General features: G+C 41.1%; 1 protein-coding gene across 1 annotated transcript in view; it reads left to right on the top strand.

Annotated features, from left to right (window-relative positions):
• The window catches only part of RNGTT (RNA guanylyltransferase and 5'-phosphatase), a 599,480-nt gene that overhangs the window by 206,025 nt on the left and 366,656 nt on the right, over positions 1 to 26,799 (top strand). The window contains exon 9 of the mRNA XM_033938319.1: positions 9,349 to 9,484. Within this exon, the coding sequence (XP_033794210.1) occupies positions 9,349 to 9,484 (136 nt within the window). The remainder of the gene's footprint in view (positions 1 to 9,348; positions 9,485 to 26,799) is intronic.

The raw sequence follows: 26,799 nt of genomic DNA, 5'->3' as shown, positions 1-26,799 counted from the left end.
CAAATACATTGTTTTCTTTAACAAATATATCTTCAGAACTGAGATGCAATTGTAATATTTCCTTGTAAACAAACTGTAAATCATCTTAAGTATTTAGAAGCCTTTGTTCCATAAAGAAATAGAACCACAAACCACGTATAACAATGTGATTTCTCTAGAACGGAGGCCAAGAGACTTTGCACTTCTGCCAAACAAATCTTCAACTAGCCTATCTTACTGCATAGACATGAGCACTCCCACCCTTTATTTTATTTACAGTCACTTTTAACTTTTTTTAAAATGGAGATTTATTGAGAAATGGTTAGGTTGATATAATAGACATCTCAGAGACCTGGTAGAAAGAGGACAATCAATGGGACACTATTACCTGGGTACAAATTATATTGCAAGGATAGAGTAGATCAAAGTGGAAGGGGGTTGCGCTGTATGTTAAAGAGGGAATTGAATCAAATAAAATGAACATTCTGCATGACATAGCAGTGTGGAATCCTTATGGATAGAAAATCCATGTGTGAAGAGAAGGAATATAAAGGTAAGGTTATATTACCGTCCCCCGGGACAAAATGAGCAGACAGATGAAGAAATGTTTTTAGAGATTAGGAAACTGGAGAATTGGGCAACAGTATAATAATGGGTGATTTCTTGACAATATATGTTCTGGGTTCTGGGGCAATATGGCATCTCAGGGACTTTTGTGGAGTGGATACAGAAGTTGTATACAAATCTAACAGCCAATTTGCTTATAAATGGTAGTCTGACCACGTCATTTGAACTGGGTAGAAGCACACGGCAGGACTGACCCTTATCCCCCTGCTTTTTCTAGTTTCATTGGAGCCTTTAGCCATTTGAATATGGGTGGACTCCCTTCTTCAGTGTTTGTTTATAGGCAGCAAAGAGTACCGCATCAGTATGTATACCGATGACATGCTACTGTATATTACAAGACAAGAAAAAAATAGGGAATGGAGGGAAAATACAAACAATATCCAAAAAATTTACTCCATTATTGAAAAACCACTGTGCACCAAAATAAAATTAACCCCGAAAGAAAAAAAGCCTCAGACAAAAGGAAAGGTGAACCCACACTCTACCACCCAAGCATCACAGGCTCAGAAGACTTTCATATGTGGTTAATCGTAGCTAATTAGAACTTTAGAAAAAACTAGTTAACCCAAAAAGTTTAAATTGCTATAAAGCATACTGAAAAGGCCGATTGTTTCGTTGCTAAATCGCCACTGCCTCTGGGCCTTGATTGACATCCAAGCTAACCTAGAAATACAAAATGAAAATTATGTCGATAAAGCACTCAAAAACAAAGATGAGACATGAAAATGGAACAAACTTTCCTTTACTCATTGTTAGGAGAAAAATCCCTTTGCGTACTGCCACAGAATCCGGAGCATAATCACGAAATTAAGAAGCGCACAGCAGCCTATCAGAAGCAAAAAGCATGTGATAGGTCCAACGTGCATTCAGCTGGCCAATCAGGATGGGGAAAAAATTGTCATTGAAAACTGCTGAAAGGAACATGCTGTATGCAATGACATCATGCGGTAATCATAGTGAAAAATTGAATAATGGTTTATAGGACAAACCACCAAGGCAAAACACTGAGGAGAACCACAAACAGTAAAAAAAATAAATTCAATAAAAATAAACCCAGTCGATGCTACATAAGGCCATGTGGTTGAACGGCATGAAGATTGTAAATCCAAAACTGTTCTTTTCATTGTAATGGGGTAAAGATCTAGAACAATTGCTTACATCTACTACTTATGGGGAATTTAGGAAACGCCTAAAAACATATCTGTTCCTAAAGTACTTAGGCAACTAACCTCATCCCACAATAACTGATCTCTAGAGTTGTTAATCACTAGTTTCTAACTTTGCTAATTACACTCAACTTGTAGCATCTTTCAATCAATGTTAACCGGCAGAACATTGTTAAATCCATTCAATGTGTAACATCTTCTAATTATTGTAAACCACATAGAACTTCACGGTCCTGCGGTATATAAACTGTTATATTATTATTAACTAGTATTTAAGCCCGTTACATTAACGGGTGCTAGAATATATGTCTGTCTGTCTTTCTTTCTTTCTGTGTCTCTCTTGGGTGAAAGAAAGAAAGGCCCTGTCTCTCTCTTCCTTTCTTTCTTTCTCCCTCCTGCTGTCTGTCCTTTCTTTCTGTCTCTCTCCCTGCCTGCTGTCTTTCTGTGTGTCTGTCTTTCGTTCTAATTCGCTGCCTGCCTGTCTTTCTGTCTCCCTTCCCCCAAAGCAAACCAAGATTGCTCCCAGGCCCCCTTTCCCTCTCCATTTCCCTGTGCAGCAGCAGCAGCAGCATTTCCCTCCCACCCTTCCTTGTGCAGAAGCAGCATTTCACCCCCCCCCAACAAACACACATATCTGTGTAGAAGCAGCATTTCCCACCCTTCCCTGTGCAGCAGCAGTATTTCAAGGCCTTCCCTGTGCAGCAGCAGAATTACCCCCCCACACACACTTCCCTGTGTAGCAGCAGCATTTCCCGGCCTTCCCTGTGCAGAAGCACCATTTCCCCCCCCCCCACACACTTCCCTGTGCAGCAGCAGCATTTCCCATCCATCCCTGTGCAGCAGCAGCATTTCCCCCCACACACACACTACCCTGTGCAGCAGCAGCATTTCCCAGCCTTCCCTGTGCAGCAGCAGCATTTCCCGGCCTTCCCTGTGCAGAAGCAGCATTTTCCCCCCACACACACACTTCCCTGTGCAGCAGCAGCATTTCCCACCCATCCCTGTGCAGCAGCAGCATTTCCCCCCACACACACACTTCCCTGTGCAGCAGCAGCATTTCCCACCCTTGCCTGTGCAGAAGCAGCATTTCCCCCCCACACACACTTCCCTGTGCAGCAGCAGCATTTCCCAGCCTTCCCTGTGCAGCAGCAGCATTTCCCAGCCTTCCCTGTGCAGCAGCAGCATTTCCCACCCTTGCCTGTGCAGAAGCAGCATTTCCCCCCCACACACACTTCCCTGTGCAGCAGCAGCATTTCCCACCCTTCCCTGTGCAGAAGCAGCATTTTCCCACACACACACACACACTTCCCTGTGCAGCAGCAGCATTTTCCGCAGCCTCCTTCCCAGTCACCCCGTTTAAATTCACAGAAAAGCGCTGCGCCACGCTACCACTGTCTTCGGTGTCTTCAATCCACTGTGGCCAACCCTAACGGAAACAGGAAGTAGTCAGAGAGGGCGGGCCGCAGTGGACAGAAGACGGCGAAGCCAGCGGTAGCGCGGTATAGCGCTTGTCTATGAATTTAAACGCGGCGGCTGGGAAGGGGGCTGCGGGAAGGTTTTGGCGATGAGTGAGCCGGCGAGAAGGTTTTGGCTATGAGTGAGGGCGGGAGGGGGGATTCGCCGGCTGTGCTGTGGCGCATGCGCCTCAAGCCGCCACCACGGTAGGACACAGCACGTGTCAGGTCCCCACATCCTCCTAAGTGCACATGTGCGCTTAGAGGATTATTATTATAGATAGGAGCCGTCTATTGCCACCACGCGGATTGCTTGGAATATGATCCAAGATTATACAGCGGAATTGGAAAAAATCATGGTTCTGTGAATCATAATGTTGTACTATAAGAGCAGTAGCAACCTTCCTTTGAGAGCACTTCTGTGTTCATTGAGACGTAGACGCAAGGAACGTGAAGTCTGACCCTCATAGATGAGATTGCAAGGGCAAATAATGCAATAGATGGTATAATCATATTCGCAAGCATTCACAAATTTTAATCGATAAACTTTATATGTTGGATTAACACACTCTGTAGATGTTAACATAATGTCACAATTAATATATTTGCCACATGGACTGCTGTCCCATACGGGGATTTTCATCCCCGTTGACATACACCATGGCTGGACTCAGCTTTCCTTGAAGTTCATATTTCTCTTGTAAGCAAATCTAATCCTATGTCGAGAAAAGCAGATGACATCTTGACTATCTCCCAATGCCTTTGTATGCTTCTTCTCACTTGATGGATCTTTGAGTTGTAGCTTAGAATGCAAATGACAACATGGTTATCAGCACCAGCAGATGCAGAATCCAACAATAAATAATCAATGGTTGGCATACAAAGTGCATTTAAATGCTTTGCATATTACTGGGACCGGATACCACCATTCTTCAAATTGTGTAAAAAGAATTTTAGACTGAGCTAAAAACTCAATCCGAGAGGAGCATATTCTCCTGTATCGAAGAAACTGGGAAATAGGAAGACTCTGTTTGAGGTGGAGGATGGAAACTGGCATAATGAAGTGTAGTGTTTCTATCAGTGGACTTCCTATGCACGCTGGTAGTTAAAAGGTTACCCACCCTTTTAATCTCAGCATCCAAGAAGGTGATGTTGGTCAAATTACATTGCATAGTGAGTTTCGGATCCCATGGTACAAACTGGGGAGGAGGAGAGGTTCCCTTGAGTTGTTTTTCTTCTATTCCATAAAGTTTTTTTTTTGTTAAAACAGAGACAAGGCTTTGCTGGGTCGGATTCCAGAAGTCCTCTGATAGGGCCTCTCAAGTGAAGAGAGTTTGTTTGGATCTGTATGAGGACTGTGAATTTAAGTCGTTGGCTTCTGGCATAAGATTCAAATCTTTTTTTTTTTTTTTTTTAATATTTATTGAATTTTTAAAATACAGAAATGTATAGGTAAACATAACAGAAATATAGTACTACATTGCAGAAATGTGCATAAAGCATATCAATAATACAATACTACAATAGAATAAGCTGTGTAACTAGTATAGAGGGCAAGAGCTTGGCTAGAACAAATCCCTTTGAAGGTTAACCTACCATTAGGGAAGGAGATGACTTAACTGTGGTCAGTCTCTTCTTTAAGGAAGAGCTAGGAGGTACGATTAGACAAGTACTGGAAATGCTGAGTGGATACTAATTATCCCATTTTCTAGGAAATTTGTAAACCTACTAAAGCCTTCCTAATGCACCACTCTGTTCAAGCTGTCATTTTGGTGGAATGAGATGCTCCAGAAGGAAGTCTCAGATAAGGAAGGACTTTGGCTTATCTTTCTTGTAGCAGGTTTCCAGGTCTTGCTGCATTTTGTCAGGTAGAAATTGACATTTCAGCCATCATGTTCTGGCTTTCTTCAAGGTATGCTGTGAGGTTTGCAGTTTGTCATTGTAAATAGTGAATCCTCTAACCTGATTGGGAACAGAGCAGTTCGTTGGTCACCAATTTTTGATGGGAAAGTCAGTTGGTCATAAATTTGGTCATTTCAGAGAAAGAGAAGCCGAGGTTACCACTTAAATACCTGTCAATTTTGCAGTATATTAAATAAAGTTGAACTGTAAACCTAGATGTATTGGTAATTGTGATGACTAAGAAACAATTATTCCAGTAGGAGAAGTAACAACCTTCAAGAATATTTAAGATTGCAAGCTTAAGTTTTTGCTGAAGTAAAGTTTTAAGGTATTCACTTTAGGTCTTGAGGTGGCTATCTGTACTGCCTAAAGGGTAAAAGCATGTTTGTACTGAGCCCAGAGAATAGAAGAGAACTTGAAAGATTGAGGTTTTTTTCCACAGGAAAGGTTTTTGCTCAGAGTTAGGTCTATCCTATGTGGCAGATGCTCTCTATAATCTGATTAGAACTTCAGCCAGGTGTGTGATACAACCTTGAAGAATTAGCAGACTTTTGCTTAAGAGGAAAACTACTTTTTTGGAGAAGATTTGGAAAAGATAATTAAAAGATAATTAAGACCTTGTTGAATCTAAACTGCAGAGATTGTCGAAGGATAAGCCAAGATCTTCTTGATCTTCATTGGGATGATCTAGTTTCAAAAGTTAAATATTTTCCAAGAAAAAGGACTTTTGATAGTCTTGTTTCCAAGATAGAATGGCCTCCTCCTGTTAGAACCACAAAAAAGATTCCCAGAAGACTACAGGAAATGTTCGGTTTCACCCTTCAGCACAGCGAATAAGGGATTGACTATCCAGTTTCTCGAGGAGTGGACCCAATTAAATCTGATTAGAGAATAGTATAGAAAAATGAATGAAAGAATAAATAAATACATATTATGTGAAGTTGTAGTCACTGGATTTAAAAAAAGTTAGAGTGGTATTAGGAAAGATAAAGATTATATTGTACAGTGTTTGTTGTGCTGAAGATGAATAAGTTAAAAAAAAAAAAAAGAAAAGGTACAGAGAAAGACAACAAAATGATAAAGTAGATGGATGACTTCCTTATGAAGAAAGGCAAAAGAGGGTAGTGCTCTTCAGTTTGGAGAAGAGATGACTGAGACTGAGGAGATATATTATAGAGATCTATAAGATTGGAGGGGAAAAGGTAGACATGAATACCCTATTTATTCATTTCAAAAATCTCTGTGATTGCCACTATATCCATCTCATCTTCTTCCATCACTGCTTCTAGATCCGGAATTTTGTTTCCTGTACTTTGAGCATTTGTATATACTGCTTTCCATACATTGTCCCTTTTTCCATCCATGTAGAGCAGGTCGATCACAATTGACCAATAGATCGCAAGGGCAACGAGAGTCAATCGCGGAGCCCTCCCGGGCTCTGCAATAGACTCGTGTTACCTTTGCGTTCTCCCTGCTTTCCCAATGCCGCAAAAGCTAGGCCCGTGCTGGGCCCACAAGCCTTCCCCCCCCCCGATGTCAATTATGATGTCAGAGAGGAAGTTCCGGGCCAGCCAATCGCTGCCTGACTAGCCCAGAACTTCCTCTCTGACAGCAGAATTGAAATTGGAGGGGGGAGGGGGAAGGCTTGTGGGCCCGGCATGGGCCTGGCTTTTGCGGTGTCGGGGAAGCAGGGAGAAATCGGCGGCGGAGGCTTGGGGGGCATAGAGAGAGGAAGAGAAAGAAATAGGGGGCAGGGAGAGAGAGAGAAAGAAAGACAGAAAGAAAGGGGGACAGGGAGAGAGAAAGAATGGGGGGCAGGGGAGATAAAGAAAGACTGAAAGAAAGGGGGGCAGAAAGAAATAAAGCAGAAAGAAAGGGGGGGCAGGGAGAGAGAAAGAAAGACAGAAAGAAAGGGGAGCAGGGAGAGAAAGAAAGACAAAGAAAGGGGGGCAGGGAGAAAAAGAAAGAAAGACACAGAAAGCGGGGCAGGGAGCGAAAGAAAGACAAAAAAGGGGGGCAGGGAGAGAGAAAGAAAGAAAAAGGGTGGGCAGGGAGCGAGAAAGAAAGAAAGACAGAAAGAAAGGGGGGCAGGGAGAGAAAGAAACACAAAGAAAGAAAGGGGGGCAGGGAGAGAGAAAGACAGAAAGAAGGGGTAGGGAGAGAATGAAATGGGGGCAGGGAGAGAGGAAGAAAAAACTAGACTCATGGAGGGGCAGAGATGTCCTTTGGGAATGGAATGAGATCTGGAGGATAGGAAGCATGCAGGAGGAAGAAAGAAAGAAATATTGGATGCACAGTCAGAAGGAAGTGCAACCAGAGACTCATGAAATCACCAGACAACAAAGATAGGAAAAATTATTTTATTTTCAATTTAGTGATCAAAATGTGTCCGTTTTGAAAATTTATATCTGCTGTCTATATTTTGCACTATGGTCCCCTTTTACTAAACTGCAATAGTGGTTTTTAGCGCAGAGAGCCTATGAGCGTCGGGAGCAGTGCATGGCAGTCAGCATAGCTCCCTGTGCTAAAAATAACTATCGTGGTTTAGTAAAAGGGGAGGGAGTATATTTGTCTATTTTTGTATAGTTGGTACTGAGGTGACATTGCATATTTTAAAGTCATCTGCCTTGACCTCTTTGAAAAAAAAACCCCGAATATAAATTCTAATTAACATTTTCTCTGCATTCAGTGTGCTTTGTGTTTTTTTTAAATTTTATTGTTGGCAGATCATTTTGACTTGGTCATTTTAAAAGTAGCTTGCAAGCCAAAAAAGTGTGGACACCCCTGATGTAGAGGTATTCAGTGATTTACTTACCTATGGGCTTATTCTCACCAAGTGCCTTTGATCATCCTTCCCCATCACTTCAGTAGATTAGCTGCCTGCCGCCGAAGACACTTCTTCCCTTCTTTGATAGATGTATACTGTCCCTGCTCAGCAGCCCTTGGAAAATCATCCCTTGGTCCAGGAAGCCAAAATGCTCTCAACGACACCATACACATAGTCACACATTCATCTCCAGGATGTGTGCTTCTCTAACCTGACCCTTACCCTTGACAGTGAATACCACCAGCATACCTGACTGCTTAACCTTCTCTCCCAGAGCCACAGTCACTTTTGATATCTTCACAGGGGTACCTGGCAGTATCGTTAGTACCAATGTGGATGAGCAGCATTGGATAATAGTCATCAGACTGTTAGACCTTGAGGTTGGGGGTTCAAACCCCGTGATACTCATTGTGATCCCAGGCAAGTCACTTAGGGGAAGATTCTCTATTGTTTGTGGTAAAACCCAACAGGCAGCTATTGCGTCCGCTATTGTAACAATTAAAAAAAGGCAAGTCATTCTTAAAAATTCATGCATTTAAATGAAATTTGCGGAGAGTCGCAAGGGGTCACTAAATTTGCATGTGCTGATCACTGGTGATAGCGATTGGCACATATGCAGAATACACCCACAAATTAAAAATAAAAAAGACCCCAAATCGAAGATCAGCAGGAGCAATGCCCACTCCCTTCTCTACCATCAAGCAACCCACCTGACACACCGCTCCTGACAATGGGAGGGATGCCCGCTCCTGACAGTGGGAGGGATGCTCACTCCCTCCCGCTGCTGCCGTGAATCAACCTCCTTGGCAGCCACCATCATAAAGCAAACCCCTGACACACATGGCCGGTATAATACTTCCACACTGGTACTGGTTTAGCGACCATCATTAAAGGCACAGTGGGTTTTGAGAATCATCCTCTCAATCCTCCACTGTCCCCAGGTGCATTAGACAGATTGTTAGCCCACTGGGAAAATGCTTGAAGTACCTGTATGTAAACCGCTTTGAATATGGTTGTAAAACTACAAAAAGGCATTATGCAAGTCCCAATCCCTTTCCCCCCTTTCCCATTCATGCTCTGATTCTTCCCTCTATCCTTAAAGAATGATATGGGAATGGTTTCCCATGGTTATCTGCAGGGAAGGTGACAAATTTTGTCACCGAGTTATTTGGATCAACTGCTCATTCGTTCCTTGGAAGTAATAGATACAAAATACAAAAAATGAAAAAGAACAAGGTTGTGTTTGTTTTATAAAGTGTCAGGTAGTGAATTTCAATGAACCTGAATTTTGTTTTTCTCTGAAGGCTGTTAATTAATCCAAATGTTATGCCATTCAGTTACAAAAGAACAGTGGGTGATGGGTATAATCATCTTTTAACTTTTTGTCTTGCAGATATATGATGTTGATTGATGGCAGAAATGAAGTTTTTATGATTGATCGAGATAATTCAGTGTTTTATGTTTCTAATCTGGAGTTTCCATTTCGTAAAGACCTTCGCATCCATTTAGCAAACACTCTGTTGGATGGGGTAAGGTGTGCAATATTTATGTATGTTATAAGAATATATTTCTGCCTATTTAAAGAAATGTTAACGGTTCTTTGTTAAAAAACCATATCAACATAACTGAGAATTAGGCTTGAAGGAGGCTAAAAACATATGCACCCAGAGGTGAGCCCTGCAATAGTGGATGAAATACTGTTACTCGTACTATTAATTATTTCTAGAGCACTGTCAGAGTCATGAAGGAGAAAGTACCTGCTCAAAAGAGCTTACATTCTAAACAAACCAGTGGGTGGATACAGTTAGGGGGGATGGTTAATCTGCTGGTTAGTGTGGTGAGCAGTTGGGAGTAGGGTTATAAATTAAAGGCTATATGAAAAAGTTGGGTTTTCAGTCTACTTTTAAATTTGAGTTGGGAGCGACATTGCAAAAGAAATCTACTGTAGAGGCATTTAATTTTTGAAAAGGTGACTATGATAAAATGAGGAAAATGGTTTAAAATAAGCTAAAAGGACCAGTTGCAAAGGTTAAGACTGTAAACCAGGCGTGAATTTTATTTAAAAATACCATTGTGGAAGCCCAGACCAGATGTATTCCATGTATCAGCAAAGGTAGAAAGAAGAGGAAACGAGAACTGGCATGGTTAAAAGGTGACGTGAAAGAAGCTATTAGAGCAAAAAAAAAATCCTTTAAAGAATGGAAAAAGGATCCGAATGAAGAAAATAAGACGAGATACAAGCAATGGCAAGTTAGATGCAAAGCATTGATAAAGAAAGCTAAGAAAGAATATGAAGAGAAACGTGCAAAAAATGCAAAATTCATAGCAATTTTTTAAAGTACATCAGAAGCAGAAAACCTGTGAGGGAACCCTTGGGACCGTTGGATGATCAAGGAACAAAAGGGGCACTCAGGGATGATAAGGCCATAGTGGAGATATTGAATAAATTCTTTGCTTCGGTCTTTACGGAAGAAGATGTAAGAGATCTACCTGAACCAGAAAAGGTTTTCAAGGGAACTGAAAGAAATCTTGGTGAATCTAGAAGATGTACTAAGCCAAATTGACAAGTTAAAAAGTAGTAGATCACCTGGAATGGACGGTGTTCATTCCAGGGTACTAAAAGAACTCAAACACGAAATTGTTGACTTGCTGTTTATGATCTGTAACCTGTTGCTAAAATTATCTGTTTTACCTGAAGATTGGAGAGTGGCTAATGTTACACCAATTTTTATAAAGGGTTCCAGGAAATTAAAGGGGTTTTAGGAAATTAGAGGTTCCAGGACATTAAAGGGTTCCAAGACATTACAGATTGGTAAACCTGACTTCAGTGTTGGGCAAAATGGTAGAAACAATTATAAAAATTAAATCTGTGGACACTTAGACAAACATGATTTAATGAGACAGAGTCAGCATGGGTTCAGCCGAGGGAGATCTTGCTTCACCAATTTGATTGACTTTTTTGAAGGTGTAAATAAACATGTAGATAAATGTGAGCCGGTTGATGTAGTGTGTCTAGATTATCAGAAAACTTTTGACAAAGTTTCTCATGAGAGACTCCTGAGTAAATTAAAGAGTCATTGGACAGGAGGCAAAGTTCAGTTGTGGATTAGGAAGTGATTATTAGATAGAAAACAGAGGGTAGGTTTAAATGGTCATTTTTCTCAATGGAGGAGAGTAAACAGTGGAATGCTGCAGTGATCTGAACTGGGACCGGTGCTATTTAACTTATTTATAAAAGATCTGGAAATTGGAACAACGAGTGAGGTGATTAAATTTGCAGATGATACTAAACTGTTCAAAGTTGTTAAAACATATGTGGATTGTGAAAAATTGCAGGTGGACCTTAGGAAAGTGGAAGACTGGGCGTCCAAATGGCAGATGAAATTTAATGTGGACAAATGCAAAGTGATGCACATTGGGAAGAATAGCCTGAATCACAGTTACCGGATGCTATGGTCCACCTTGGGGATTAGTGCATACTAAAAGGATCTGGGTGTCATCATAGACAATAAGATGAAATCCTCCAACCAATGTGCAGTGGTGGTGGCCAAAAAAGCAAATTAGAATCTAGGAATTATTAAAAAAAGGGATGGTTAGCAAGACTAAGAATGTTATAATGCCCCTGTATCGCTCCATGGTGCAACCTCATCTGGAGTATTGCATCTAATTCTGGTCTACTTATCTCAAGAAAGATATAGTGGCGCTAGAAAAGGTTCAAAGAAGAGCGATCAAGATGGTAAAGGGGATGGAATTCCTCTTGTATGAGGAAAGACTAAAAAGTTTAGGGCTCTTCAGTTTGGAAAAGAGACGGCTGATGGGAGATATGATTGAAGTCTACAAAATCCTGAGTGGAGTAGAACGGGTACAGGCGGATTGATTTTTCACTCCATCAAAAATTACAAAGACTAGGGGACATTCAAAGTTAAAGGGAAATACTTTTAAAACTAATAGGAGAAATTTTTTTTTCACTCAGAAAATAGTTAAGCTCTGAAAAGCGTTACCAGAGGATGTGGTAAAAGCGGATAGCGTAGCTGGTATTAAGAAAGGTTTGGACAAGTTCCTGTTATTGAGAAAGACACGGGGGAAGCCACTGCTTGCCCTGTATCAGTAGCATGGAATGTTGCTACTCCTTGGGTTTTGGCCAGGTACTAGTAACCTGGATTGGCCACCGTGAGAGCGGGCTACTGGGCTTGATGGACCATTGGTCTGACCCAGTAAGGCTATTCTTACGTTCTAATGCAGCATGTGTAATCCTAACTCTTCTCAAAGCCTTCTTCTTGCCACGGTCTCAGCACAGGCAAGCCTTGGGTGGGGAGGGGGAGTCTGTGGTATCATCAGGGAAGATTTTGGCAGTCTCCGCAGTTATTCCTTCAACATGTATGTTGGCAGATGTTGCTTTGTAACTTGTAATCCATTAGATTCTAAGAATTTCTCTATTTTTTCCTTCAGCAACATTTCTATTATTTTTCCAATAACGGAAGTGAGGCTTACCGGCATGTAGTTTCCCACTTCATGTCTGCAACCATTTTTGTGAAGAGGGACCACATCCTCTCTTCTCCAGTCCCATGGAAGCTCTCCCGTCTCTAAGGATTTATTGAACAAATCTTTGAGGACCCACCAGAACCTCTCGGAGTTCCCTCAATATCCTGGGATGGATCCCATCCAGTCCCATGGCTTTGTCCACCTTCAGTTTTTGAAGTTCATAAACACTTCCGTGAACGGTGCGGTATCCACGCCATTCTTAGGAGTATCTTTGTTAGTCAATCGTGGTCCTTCTCCAGGATTTTCTTCCATGAACACTGAACAGAAGTATTTGTTTAGCACATTTACTTTTTCCTCATCACTCTTCACATAGTGGTTCATACCTTCTTTCAGTCTCATAATTTCATTTTTTTGTCTTCTTCCTTTCACTAATATACCTGCAAAAGTTTTTGTCTCCCCTTTTTATATTTCTAGTCATTTTCTCTTCCGCTTACACTTTTGCTAGACATGTTTCTCGTGGCTTCCTTCATTCAACTGATATTCCATTCTGTACTCCTTTTTATGAGTTTTTTAATATTTCACGAACACCAACTCTTTTGCCGTTATATTTTTTCCGCCACTAATTTGGAGAACCATATTGATTTCCTTTTCTTTTCTTTTCCTCACATAAAGGTCAGTAGCCCTTTTTATTGCTCCTTTCAATTTGGACATCTGTTTTTCCACTTCAATTATACCCACCCATCCATTCAGCTTTTTAAGAACATAAGAAGTTGCCCCCGCTGAGTCAGACCAGAGGTCCATCCCGCGGCGGCCCATCAGGTCTAGTGCCTGAACAGTGATCCCTGATTAATTTTATAACTTACCTCTAATCCCATCCCTATAATCTACCTCTACTCTTATCTGTACCCCTCAATCCCTTCAGATACTCCCCTATGCTACTAAAGTCTGCACGTTTCAAATCTAGGACTTTGAGTTTTGTGTGGTCATCCTCCTCTTTGGCTGTTATATCAAACCAAACTGTATGATGATCGGCTACTTCCCAGGTGGGCTCCCACTCGGACGTTAGAGACACTTTTCACCATTTGTAAGCACCAGACCCATAATCGCTATTTTGCTTGTGGGTTCTGTCACCATTTGTCCGAGCATAGATCCTTGAAAGGCATCCATGATCTCTCTACTTCTTTCCGATTCTACAGACAGAATTTTCCAGTCCGCATCCGGCAGGTTGAAATCACTGAACCAACTTTTGGATATCTGTAACCAGATTTTTATCAATTTGCTACGATTGAGTCGGAGGTCTGTAGACAACACCCATGCAGATAGGAGTTCTATCTTCTCTTTTCAAAGCGATCCATATCACGTCTTCTTTTCTCCAAGCCCCCTGCATTTCAGTCGTTTGATATCAGTCTTTACATAGAGAGGTACTCCTCCACCTTTTCAATCATCTCTGTCCTTCCCAAAAAGATTATGGTCTGGTAAGTTTGTGTCTCATCTATGTCTGTGTAAGCAACAATATCAAGTCTGCCTCTAACATCAGAGCTTGCAGATCCTGATTTTTGTTGCTTAGAATTTGTGCGTTTGTGGTCATTGCTTTCCAGCAACTATTCCGTAGCAATCTCATTTTTTGGTCTCATTTCCTGTTGCATTGCTAAGAAGTGAATTGTTCATATAAATATGTAATAATGTTGTGAGCCCGTGACACTAAATGGCTGCACTTTTCAAGGCTGAATTATTCCCCTGATGAACCAAATCGTTTGGTGAAACAAGGTCGCTTGTTGTGAAGTTTTGAAAGTCAGAGTCGTCTCTTTCAGCTAAGTCCTTGAATGTGCTTCTGTTTGACTTTGCCCTGTGCTGTTATGTGAGGGAGTTTTTTTGCCAGTGAAAGTACTGAAGGCAGTTTATTTTGTACCTGTTGGTTCACACTGCTACGTTAATCTGAGGCTTTTTCTCACTCTTATTTTGGATGCATGCTGGGTTTTGAAAAGGGGAGTCATTCAGTGTCACAGGCTCACAACATTATTACAGATTTATATGAACATATGTTATGTTGATGTCCTCATAAAGATTTGTTAACATAAGAAGTGAATTGCTAATATTGTTTTCATTTTGCTGTCTTTATTACCATCATATCTTGTCTTTTGCATACATACGTCACCTCCATCTTCTAGTTTAAATGCCTAGAAACATATTGCCTAAATTTCTCAGCTAGGATTCTTTTTCCTGCCATATAAGGTGCAGGCCATCATTAAAATACAGTCTCTTGTTTTTCCATTTGTTACCCTATCCTCCTTGATGACACCAGGCATTGAGCCACCTATTGAAATTCTCAGTATTTTGTACTCTTTCCTCTCCCTATAAGTAAGCAGATCTGAAAAAGCTACAGTCTTTACAAAAGGTTTTAATCCCTTACCCAGTTCCCAAAAAGCTTTCTGTGTCTGCAAGTGGAGTATTCTTGGCTAAGTCATTTGTTCCGAGGTGGATAACAACATCAGGGTTCAAATTCTTTGTTTCTTCCCTAGTTAGTATTTGTCTGGCATTCCTGACAATTTGAATGCATCTATTGCATTCACATCTCTCTCATGAATATTTATTGTGAATATGGAATGGCCAAAAAAGATTTCAAACGCCTCCAGCATGTACAAAACGCAGCAATCCGCCTCCTACACAACCTCAACTACCATGACCCTATCTCCCCAGCCCTCCATGCAGAGCACTGGCTCCCAATCAACCAACGCTGTGCTTGAAAGGCCCTGGTGATAGCACATAAAAGATTCTACGCCACCACCCCAGCATACATAGGATCCAAGCTAACCCTGTACATGCCCACCCGCCTCCTCCGCTCTGAAACGAAGAAACGCCTATGTATCCCCCAGGAAGGTCTCTCCTGTCAGAAACCGCCCGCAAACGCTCCTACAGCCACTTCATTCCCCATCTCTGGAACCAACTCCCCCCACAAATCAGACTACAGAACTCTCAGATGACTTTCCGGAAAGCAGTAAAGACCCTCCTCTTCAACTGAAATTCTAACTGCAAACTACCCCTTGACCCCCCTTATATTCCCCCTCTTGTCTGCAGTCTCCTGTACTTAAGTTGCTGTATAGTCTTAATTGTACTTAAGTTGCTGTATACTCTTGTACTGTCCAAAATGTTTTCCATTTTGAATGTTGGCTTGTAACCCGTTCTGAGCTACTGGGAGGACGGGATAGAAATCGAAATAAATAAATAAAATATCCTGAAAACCTGACAGGCTGGAGTACATCCAGAATCAGATTCAGGAACTACTGAACTAATCTGTTTAAACCTTTTAGTGGCCCACATAAGCATTGCCAAGGCCTATTAAGCCAGGTCAAAAGTACCTGGCAAGATCTCAGAAAAAGTAAAACAGATTTTATGCTGCTTATCCTAGAAATAAGCAGTGGATTTTCCCAAGAGTTTAAAAACTTAGCTGTACAAAAACTGGTCTTCTCAATAATCTAAAACAATCCGTAACCTGTTGCGATCTAGCCTCCCTCTTTATGTAATCTGTTCTGAATCTGCAAGGAATAAAGTGGAATATAAATTACCTTTAGCATAGCATAATGGCTTTGCTATCCTGACTATGGAAGGTCACACAGTAGCTTCTATGTAGCTCTCAACTTCATGCGCTTTTGAATCACGAGTCTTACAGACCCCTGAGGAAGGCATAGTTTGCTGAAACATGGCCCTTGTTGGTTCTAGGCTTCAGTGCTCGTTGATGCAGTTTGAAAATTGAAATAAAGATTTGAACTTTATACTCCTGTGTCCAGGAACAGGCTCCATGTGGAGTGCTTTGTGGTCATCTCTTGTTTCTTTGTGGTAGCCTGGTCTTTCGCCTCTGTCCTTGAGAGCTCAGAACTCTGCGGCGGTGGCTTGGGGGTCTGTTTCCCGATTGTGGCAGCGGTGACTTGGGGGAGGGCAGGGAGAAAGAAAGACAAAGAAAGAAAGGGGGGCAGGGAGACAGAAAGAAAGACAGAAAGAAGGGGGCAGGGAGAAAGAAAGAAAGTGGAGAGTAGCAGGGAGAGAGGGAGAAAAAGTTGGGGGGGGAATGAGGTCTGGAGGAGAGGAAGCATACAGTAGGCTGAAAGAAGAGAAGAAATATTGGATGCACAGTCAGAAGAAGAAAGTGCAACCAGAGACTCATGAAATCACCAGACAAGAAAGGTAGGAAAAATGATTTTATTTTCAATTTAGTGATCAAAATGTGTCCGTTTTGAGAATTTTTATCTGCTGTCTATATTTTGCACTATGGCCCCCTTTTACTAAACCGCAATAGTGGTTTTTAGCGCAGGGAGCCTATGAGCATCGAGAGCAGCGCAGGGCATTCATTGCAGCTCCCTGCGCTAAAAACTGCTATTGCGGTTTAGTAAAAAGGGAGGGGGTATATTTGTCTATTTTTTGTATAGTTGTTACTGAGGTGACATTGCATAAAGTCAGCTGCCTTGACCTCTTTAAAAACCCACGGAATATTAATGGTAATTAATATTTTCTCTGTGTACAGTGTGCTTTGTGTTTTTTAAAATTTTATTGTTGGAAGATCATTTTGACTTGGTCATTTTAAAAGTAGCTCGCAAGCCTGAAATGTGTGGGCACCCCTGCTCTAAAGCAAACTCAAACCCTTTGCAGGCCCACATTTTGAATTTGTAGGGCCTTATAAAAAAAATAGTTAATGTCTTATTAAAGAAATGACAATTTTGTATGAGGTAAAACTCTTTATAGTTTATAAATCTCAGTGTTCTCCCCAGAAATTTTTTCCAGCCGGGTGGCATGAAAAAGTATCCAAGTGGGGCGAGACGAGGAAATTTGGTGGTGGGGAAAATTAAGGGGTCCTTTTACTAAGCTGCAATAGCATTTTTAGCGCGTGCAGAATTGCTGCGCTACACGGCTAGAACTAACGCCAGCTCAATGCGTCTAGCACATGTGGCAATTCTGTGCGAGTTAAGCACGCGGTAAAATCACTAGGATAGCTTAGTAAAAGGAGCCCTAAATGTGTACTATTTGTATTAGTTAATTATTAGTTATTTTCTAATGCTCAATATGACTGCCTTTCTTAAGGTTTGATACCTGTTCCATAATTTTTTATTAAATTTAAGAAGTATCCAATTCTAGAAGTGAATAATTAGATATTTGCCCTCTTTCAAATGGTATAGAGCAGCGTCTCTCAAACTTTTTTAACTCCGGCACACTAAACGGAGCAAATGTTTTTTGTGGCTCACTAAATGCAGCAAATGTTTTTCATGGCTGGAAAAAATTTCTGGGGAGAACACTGTTGCCGTTAGTTTTCAAGGTCCAATCACGTCAAAGAATGATGCTTATCTGGGCAGTTGTATAATAAAAAGAATGGATAAGATAACATGGGAAGTGAAATTGTCATGAATCAGAGGGATACATACCCTGTAGGTCCTAAAAGCAGGCTTGTGGATTAGATATAAACTATGAAGGCAGTGGTGTACCTAGCATATGTGACATCCGAGGCCTGTCATTTTTTGACACCCCCCCCATCTGTATGAAAAACATGATTTTTAGTAACAATCCACACATCACACAAGAGTGTACCTAGGAAAAGGCAGCATCTTACATACTACAGTGAGCAGTACATCAATACACCCATTGTAAAACTAAACAAGCCAGACTAGTACAGATCAATCCTACACAGTCAATTCTAACTGAAAACCATGTCTTTCGAACACACAAAACACAGAAAACACCTTTGCCTAGTATGGAATATGTAATCACAAACTAACCCCTCTCCCTTTTACAAAACTGTAATGTGGTTTTTAGCCATGGTGGTAACAGCTCAGACTCTCATAGACTTCTGAGCAATTGCTACCATGGCCGGTGCTAAAAAAAACACTCTACAGTTTTGTAAAAGGGGGGATAAAATAGAAAAACGTAGACAAAGGTTAAATTGAACCACCAAGAAGCTGGACTCTGCATACAATGCAACACCACAGAAACAGTGATGCATCTCCCCTAAAGCAAAAAAATAAATAAATATAATTTTTTTTCTATATTGTCTTCTCTGGTTTCTGCTTTCCGCATAGTCTTGTCATTCTCTTCCTTTCATCCACTATCTACCCTCTCTCTGCCCCTTCTATTCTCTCCTTGTATTCCCATTCCATCTCTCCCTTCACCCCTATTATTCTGGCATCCAGCTTCTTCCCTTCCCTCCTCCAATGGTCTGGCATCTCTCTCCTCTTCTTTCCTTCCCTCTCCCACACCCCCAAGGTCTGGCATTTCACTCTCTCCTCTCCCTTCCTCCCAATTCCATCAGCATCTGCCCCCTTTCTTTCCCTCCAACCCAATTCCATCCAGTATGCTTCTCCCTTATGTCTCCCTCTCCTTTCCCTGCACACCAATTCCATCAGCATCTGCCCCTTTTATCTCCCTCCACCACCCTTCTATGCTCCTATCTCCCTCCAAACCAGCAAGCTCCTATGATGACTGCTTCTGTTGCCTCTGCCTCTGGAAGATGTAAGTGACGTTGGAGGAGGTGGGCCGGCATCCGCAGGGAGTTGCGGTAAGGTTCCACAATGACTTCAGCTGCTGGACCACCCCTTCTGAGGCAGAGGCGGCAAATGCAGTCATCGTGGGACCTTCCTGCACTTCAGTGCGGCTGCCGACTCTGCTTTGGAATAACTGTGGCAGCCACGCTGAGGTGCAGGTGCCATTTAGAGCAGCTTGGAAGGTTCTGGATCCAGCTGGCTGTGTACCCCCCCTAGGGCTGGCACCAGGGGTGGTCTGCCACTGTATGAGGGGACAAAAAATAATAAAAAGAATGGATAACTTGACTGATTTAGACATGTCATACAATGATAACCACAAAAATATGTCATAAAATGTAATTCTAAACTCAAGACTCCAGACGAAAAGCAGACTATAGAAAGGAAACCAGAAAAGACCAAACCCATAGTACTAAGTTTCAAATGCTAAAATCGGACATGTCCATTATGAAGAGACGTGTGGATCACCGCTAATTATAACGAGTGAGTCTTTAAAATATGAGACGGTAACGGATAGCCAGACCTGGTGGACGGAAGTGACAAATACTGAAGCCAAAACCAGAGCACCGTGATGAAACTTGAATAGAAATATGGATACCTATTTATACTTTTGAGTAAAATTGCGATGCGAACATGTCATAGAAAAGAGTAAATAATGTGTAAACTAAAAACCAAGAACAACATATTGTAACACCAAACTCAGAATTAATGAAATAACATGCTAAAAGAACTTAACCCCCCCTAAAATAGGGCATATACATACTTAAAATGATGGCTGGTTACAAACAGTATGCCTAGACTATATAGACCTAAACAGGGCAAAAGTAAACGTATGGGAAATGAACAGCTGATAATACAGAGTGTATCTTGAAAACATAAGCCGATAGTAGCTCAAAGACAAGCTGACCGGGTAGATGAAAAGTGAAACCTGGGAAAGATCTAAATTATTGTTCAAATGAGCTTCTATTAAAACCAAAGAATAAAACCACAGCACTTGGGAAAGTAAAAAAAGGAGAGTAAAATGGACTTAACGAAAAGGTCTCTGCACTGATGAGATAAACTCATACGCAGTATAAATGTGAACACGCGACAGTGGGGCTATGATATTTGATCTGTTGAAAGAGGTGCCAAAAAAGTGTCGGCAGTGGATTGCCGCACACTGATAGGGGAGGGGCATCGGGCTGTTAAAAAAGGCTGCTTTAATAAATAAATGAAAATACTGGTAAAAAACTAAATATAAAACCAAACCCATGTTAAAATGCCGAACCTGATTGCAAGTGGTAGTGAAAGTAGCATAAGACACCCGTAGTATTGTTAATGCCAAAGTTGCTTAGAATAAAGAACTGTGCTGTACATGAGGAGAAAAAAGAAAGAATGAGGTGATAAGATGTAAAGTGCTGGCCCCTCACTGTACCACTTGATAAAACTAAGGAGCGATGTTCTAGAGCAGGGGTGCCCACACTTTTTGGGCTTGTGAGCTACTTTTAAAATGACCAAGTCAAAATGATCTACCAACAATAGAATTAAAAAAAAAAAACCCACAAAACACACTGTATGCATAGAAAATGTTAATTATCATTCCTATTTCGGGGTTTTTTCAAAGAGGTCAAAGCAGATGACTCTATGCACTGTCACCTCAGTAACAACCATAGAAAAATAGACAAATATACCCCCCTCCCTTTTTACTAAACCACGATAGCAGTTTTTAGCGCAGGGAGCTGCACTGAATGCCCAGCGCTGCTCTCGACGCTCATAGGCTCCCTGCGCTAAAAACCACTATTGCGGTTTAGTAAAAGGGGACCATAGTGTAAAATATAGACAGCAGATATAAATTCAGACACATGATCACTAAATTTAAAATAAAATCATTTTTCCTACCTTGTCTAGTGATTTCACGAGTCTCTGGTTGCACTTACTTCTTCTCGAGGTAAATGATGTCAATGGGGAACCCATAGACATCATTTACCTCGATTTTCAAAAGGCTTTCGACAAGGTGCCACATGAAAGGCTGCTTAGGAAGCTGTGGAACCACAGGGGTGGGAGGGGATGTGCACAGATGGATCAAGCACTGGTTGTCGGGTAGGCTGCAGAGGGTCGGAGTAAAGGGCCAATATTCTGACTGGCGGGGAGTCACGAGCGGTGTGCCACAGGGATCGGTGCTGGGGCCGTTACTCTTCAATATATTTATCAATGACCTGGAAAAGGAGGCGAAGTGCGAGGTTATAAAATTTGCAGACGATACCAAACTGTGCGGCAGAGTTAGGTCCAGGGAAGAGTGTGAGGACCTGCAAAGGGACCTGGACAAGCTGGAAGACTGGGCAAACAAATGGCAAATGTGCTTTAACGTGGAAAAATGCAAGGTCATGCATATAGGGAAAAAGAACCCGTTATTCAACTACAAATTGGGGGGGGGGCATTGTTGGGAGATAGCAGACTAGAGAGAGACTTGGGTGTGCTGGTGGATGCATCACTGAAGCCATCTGCAAAGTGCGCAGCAGCCTCAAAAAAAGCCAACAGGATGCTGGGCATCATAAAGAGGGGCATAACAACCAGGATGCGGGAAGTCATCATGCCATTGTATCGAGCGATGGTGCGTCCACATCTGGAATACTGCGTTCAGTATTGGTCGCCGCACCTCAAGAAAGACATGGCGGTACTTGAGAGAGTCCAAAGGAGAGCAACGAAACTGGTAAAAGGGCTGGAACACTGCCCATACGCTGAGAGGTTGGATAGGCTGGGGCTCTTCTCTCTGGAAAAAAGGAGGCTCAGGGGAGATATGATAGAGACCTTCAAGATCATGAGGGGCATAGAGAGGGTGGATAGGGACAGATTCTTCAGACTGAGGGGGACAACAGGTACGAGGGGGCATTCGGAGAAACTGAAGGGAGATAGGTTCAAAACAAATGCAAGGAAGTTTTTCTTCACCCAAAGGGTTGTGAACACTTGGAATGCGCTACCGGAGGAAGTGATCAGGCAGAGTACGGTACATGGATTCAAACAGGGATTGGACGGATTCCTGAGGGATAAAGGGATCGTGGGATACTGAGAGAGGTGCTGGGATGTAACACAAGTATAGAAAGCTAACCAGGTAATAAGTATAGAAAGCCAACCATGTTGTGCATGGGCAAGACCAGAGGGTGAGGACTTTGATGGGAAGATAGGACTATAATGAGAAACCAAGGTGGCAAGGGACCCCTTCTGGTGATTCAGACAGGTCGTGACCTGTTTGGGCCGCCGCGGGAGCGGACTGCTGGGCAGGATGGACCTATGGTCTGACCCGGCGGAGGCACTGCTTATGTTCTTATGTTCTGACTGTGCATCCAATCTTTCTTCCCTTCTTTCAGCCTGTATGCTTCCTCTCCTCCAGACCTCATTCACTCCCCCGACTTTTTCTTCCTCTCTCCCTGCCCGTTCTTTCTTTCTCTCTTCATGCCCCCTTTCTTTTTTTCTTTTTTTCTTCTTTCCTTCTGTCTCCCTGCCTGCCCTCTTTCTTTCTTTCACCTTGCCCTCCCCCAAGCCACTGCCAATGCTGCTGCAATCGGGGAACAGGCCCCCAAGCCTCCACCATCAGATAAAAGGCCCCCAAGCTACCGCCCCAAGCTCTCCCGCTTCAGGCCGACCAGCATTCCTCTCCCCGACGTCAATTCTGCCATCGGAGAAGAAGGCTGATTGGCCCAAGATCGCGATGACCTATTGGGAGAAATGCTGCCGGGTCCTGCCTTTGCGGAAATAGAAAGTAGGCAGGACCTGGCAGCAAGAACAGAAAATTGTAAGCTTCATTGACCTGTCTCCCGCCTTAGCCCGTAGCGAACACATGCTTCGGGGCTCTAACATGTGCGTGCCGGCTTCCCTTCTTTTTCCCCCCCACCCCCTGGTTTCGGAGGGAAGAGAAGGGAAGCCGGCACGCACACGTTAGAACCCCGGAGCATAAGTTCGCTACAGGCTAAGGTGTGAAATATCCAAGCCGGTTTTTTGTTTTTGGTTTTTTTATAATGTTGAGCAGCAGCGGCCATCTAATTTTAGCTGGGCGGTCATCTAAATTACCTGGGCGGACCGCCCGGCTAAAAGGCCCTAGGGAAGATCAGAATCTTGAGAAATTCAAAAGTAACTTAAAGACATTTCTCTTTAAAGATGCTTTTGATAATTAATGAAACTCACTGCAGCTTAGATTATTTTATTGTGCTATAATATATTGTCTTTTTGTTACTCATTTTGTATTTTTCCTTTTTTGTTCTACTTTTCTATATTGATTTTGTATTTCATCTCCCTCCTTTCCTTATGTATATAAGTTCGTAATGGTAATTTTTTAATTTTGAATGTCATTATATATTGTTTTGTTATGTATTGTTTCCCATAAATTGTAATTTTAATTTGTTCATCGCTTTGAAATATGATTAAGCGATTAATCAAAACAATTATTAAACTTGAAACTTGAAACTTGAATCTCTCCAAGTCTTAATAATAATATTGTAATTTATAGCTAAAAAGACATAATCAAGAAACTCTTTTATTTTACTTTTGTTATTATGATAAACATACCGAGGGCCTCAAAATAGTACCTGGTGGGCCGAGAGTTTGAGACCACTGCTCTAAAGGCTACACTATTGCCTATACTGACTTTGCTGAAAAAGCAGAGTACTGAACTAAAAAAGAGGACAATGAAATAACCTTCTGTAGCCCAAGTTTGACCTTTTCCCAAGTTTGAATGCTAGCAGGTAAGATATTCTTCCCCCATAGCAGATCCTCTCACAGCTCCTACTCAATTTCTTGTTTGAAAGAAATCCAATTTAATTGGTGACCTTTAATGTGAGTCTGTTGGAATGGGGGGTTTAAATAATCTAGTGGACGTAAAAAAGAATAAAAGTCCAGTACTCTTTTATCTTGAAGTTGATCTAGGTGAAGATTTATATCTCCAAGAATCAAAGTATAATCAGTATATATGGAATTATTAAGAATGAATTCCTGAATAGCTTGATTCCAGTTATTAACATACAAATTAAGGAATCTTGCAAATTAGGATATTTTACATGACATGCCAGTATTGCTAAATTTGGGGAATTAAAAGAATCCACCTATAGATCATGGCAACTCCTCCTCCTTTTTTACCTATAAGATTTTATAATTAAGTAACAATTGGATCGTCGTTTGATTTTAACCATGTTTCAATTAGAAATAAAATATCTGGGTTTTTTTAACCAGTTTTTTATATGGGGTGCTTTATTACCCACTGATCTGATAAATTATTATGATGTACAACATTAGAAATAGGATTATTTTTGGAAATTGTTAATATTTGATGTAAATCCAATTTTGAAAATTCTATTCCTAAAGAGAACCATTCTGTAAGTGACCTTATGAGGATTATAGTATCAATTCAACCCAACACAACGATGATCAGCTTTCCTTTCTTCGGCGCAAACATCAGCAATTTAGAAGAGCCAGTAAAGTGCTGTATTCCAGATTGATTTTATTTATTTATTTATTTATTTATTCCATTTGTGCGGCCGCACATACCTAAACATGCTCTTGGCGACATTACGACAGAGCTATCCTTTTTGGCACAGAATGCTTTACTGTGCTTTTGTGATCTGCAGTACTTAGGGCAATATCAAGACAGTTAAAAACTAGATTGAAGGGAGGGAGAGAGCGAAGCACCCACGGGGGAGGGGCTTGGAGGGAGAGAGAGAGAGAGAGCGCACTAAAAGAGTACAGAGGATGGGAAGGGGGACTAAGGAAATTGATGATGAGTGGGATGGGGTGGGGCAAGATTGGTGGGAAATGGAGGTGGGACCTTGTGCCTCTTTTTTGATTTCCCAAATATGATAATCCTGGTACTGTAACTCCTTATTAATAATAATAATAATAATAATAATTTTATTTCTTATATACCGCTAAATCCATTAGGTTCCTCAACATCTCTCAAAAAGAAAATTGACATCTTCAAATTATTCAAAACACAGCCATTAAATTGATTTATAATGCTAAGAAATACGATCATGTTACGCCACTATTTATCGATGCTCACTGGCTTCCTATCAGCCACCGCTTTTTATTTAAGGTAATGTTGCTTATTTTTAAAACCCTAGTCCACAACGAGCCTCAGTTTATATCAAGAATGTTAATTCCTTATAATCCTGTACGCTCACTCAGATCATCCTCTCAAAATTTACTAGCTATACCTTCCCTTAAAACAATAGGAACAAGAAGAGCTGACATGTTTTCTGTCATGGGCCCACAATGGTGGAACTCTTTACCACAACATATTACAAATAGAAAAGATCATCTTTCTTTTAAAAAATCCTTAAAAACTCACCTTTTTAAAGATACTTTTAATACTCAATATTAAAAATTTTTTTTAGTTTTTAAATTTTTTACCTACCCCCGTTTCCTTATGTTTTTTCCCGTATTTGTTTTTCTAGATATAACAAATGTAATCTTTGCCCTTCTTTCCTCCCCATTTCAAGTCTGTCTTGTCTTAAATTGGATGTTAATGAATTTTAATTTGTATCTCTATAATTTTATCTCTTTTTTACTTGTGTACATCAGATTCAGCGATACATCAAATATTAATAAACCTTGAACCTTTCAGAGGAAGCTTAGTTTGAGCTGAAAGTGTGCCAGTGGTGTGTGAGGGATCAAACCTGAGGGTGTGCCGGGGGAGGAGAAAGGAAAAGGCAGGAAGGGATTTTTGGCCTCATGAGGGAGTAATTCTGAGTAAAGCACTACACTTCTCCCTCCGTATTCGCGGTTTCAGCACTCGCGGTTTCACATATTCGCAATTTTTTTTGTCAGGTGACTCTGCCCCCTCTAAAATTACATCATGATTAAAGTTCCTTTACTTTTGCTGTACTGTAAAAAAAAGTTTAGTGTTTACCAACATTCACTCAGCTTCCATGCTTCTTCCTGCAAAATTGAAATTTCAAAACTTTCACCCTGAAAATCGCTGGTTCACAGCGTGCACATCATGATTAAAGTTCCTTTTCCTAACTTTTACCTTGTTGAGAAAGCAGTACTGTACTGTATTTAACTTTTTTTGTTTACCCTGAGATTACAGTATTACTTGTATTGTTCAATAAATATTGTTACAGTATTCAATAATACAGTACTGTATCGTTATTCCACCAACATTGTGAATATTAATAATATTTAGTACTAGTCCTTTCACAAAACCGCGAATAACTATTGTATATGCTATTCGCATTTTTAATTACAAAAACCCGCGAATAACATATACAATAGTTATTTGCAGTTTTTCCATATTCGTGGCTATAGCTGGAATGTATCCCCCACGAATACAGAGGGAGAAGTGTACACTTCTCCCTCCATATTTGCTATGATAGGGGATTAACAGAACTGCAAATACAGAAAAACCGTGAATAACTTTCATATGTTATTCTCTGTTTTCTATTGAAAACCATCGTGAATATGGTGAAACCGCGAATAACATGGTGGGAGATCTGGTCTATTCCTGAAGGAAAGGCAAAACAGGGTGAAGAAAGTGCTGGGAATCAGCGATTTCTCTATGCAACTGATGTAATTTGGGGGAGGAGCCAGCAAGCTAAAAACTGTGAATAATTGAAACCACAAATGCTGAAACCGCAGAGGGAGAAGTGTACATGCAATGTAGAATTTTAAATGAATTTTCAAAAATGTTGAACAGAATTCCCCCAGGAGTATGTAATGTCTGGAGATGATGCTACCATACTCTCTGGGTATATTCTTGGCCTACTGTATATTCTCGTACAGAACAAAACTTTTTATTAATATTTTAAGGCTGATAGTTTAGGTTTACATTGCTTCATTGATGCATAAAATAATTAGTGTAAATACTGTAAGAAAATTTT

Source organism: Geotrypetes seraphini, chromosome 3 (assembly GCF_902459505.1).
Source record: "Geotrypetes seraphini chromosome 3, aGeoSer1.1, whole genome shotgun sequence".
NCBI classification, from domain to species: Eukaryota; Metazoa; Chordata; class Amphibia; order Gymnophiona; family Dermophiidae; genus Geotrypetes; species Geotrypetes seraphini.
The sequence above is the reverse complement of the archived record's forward strand: the minus strand, read 5'-3'. Positions and strand labels throughout refer to the sequence as shown.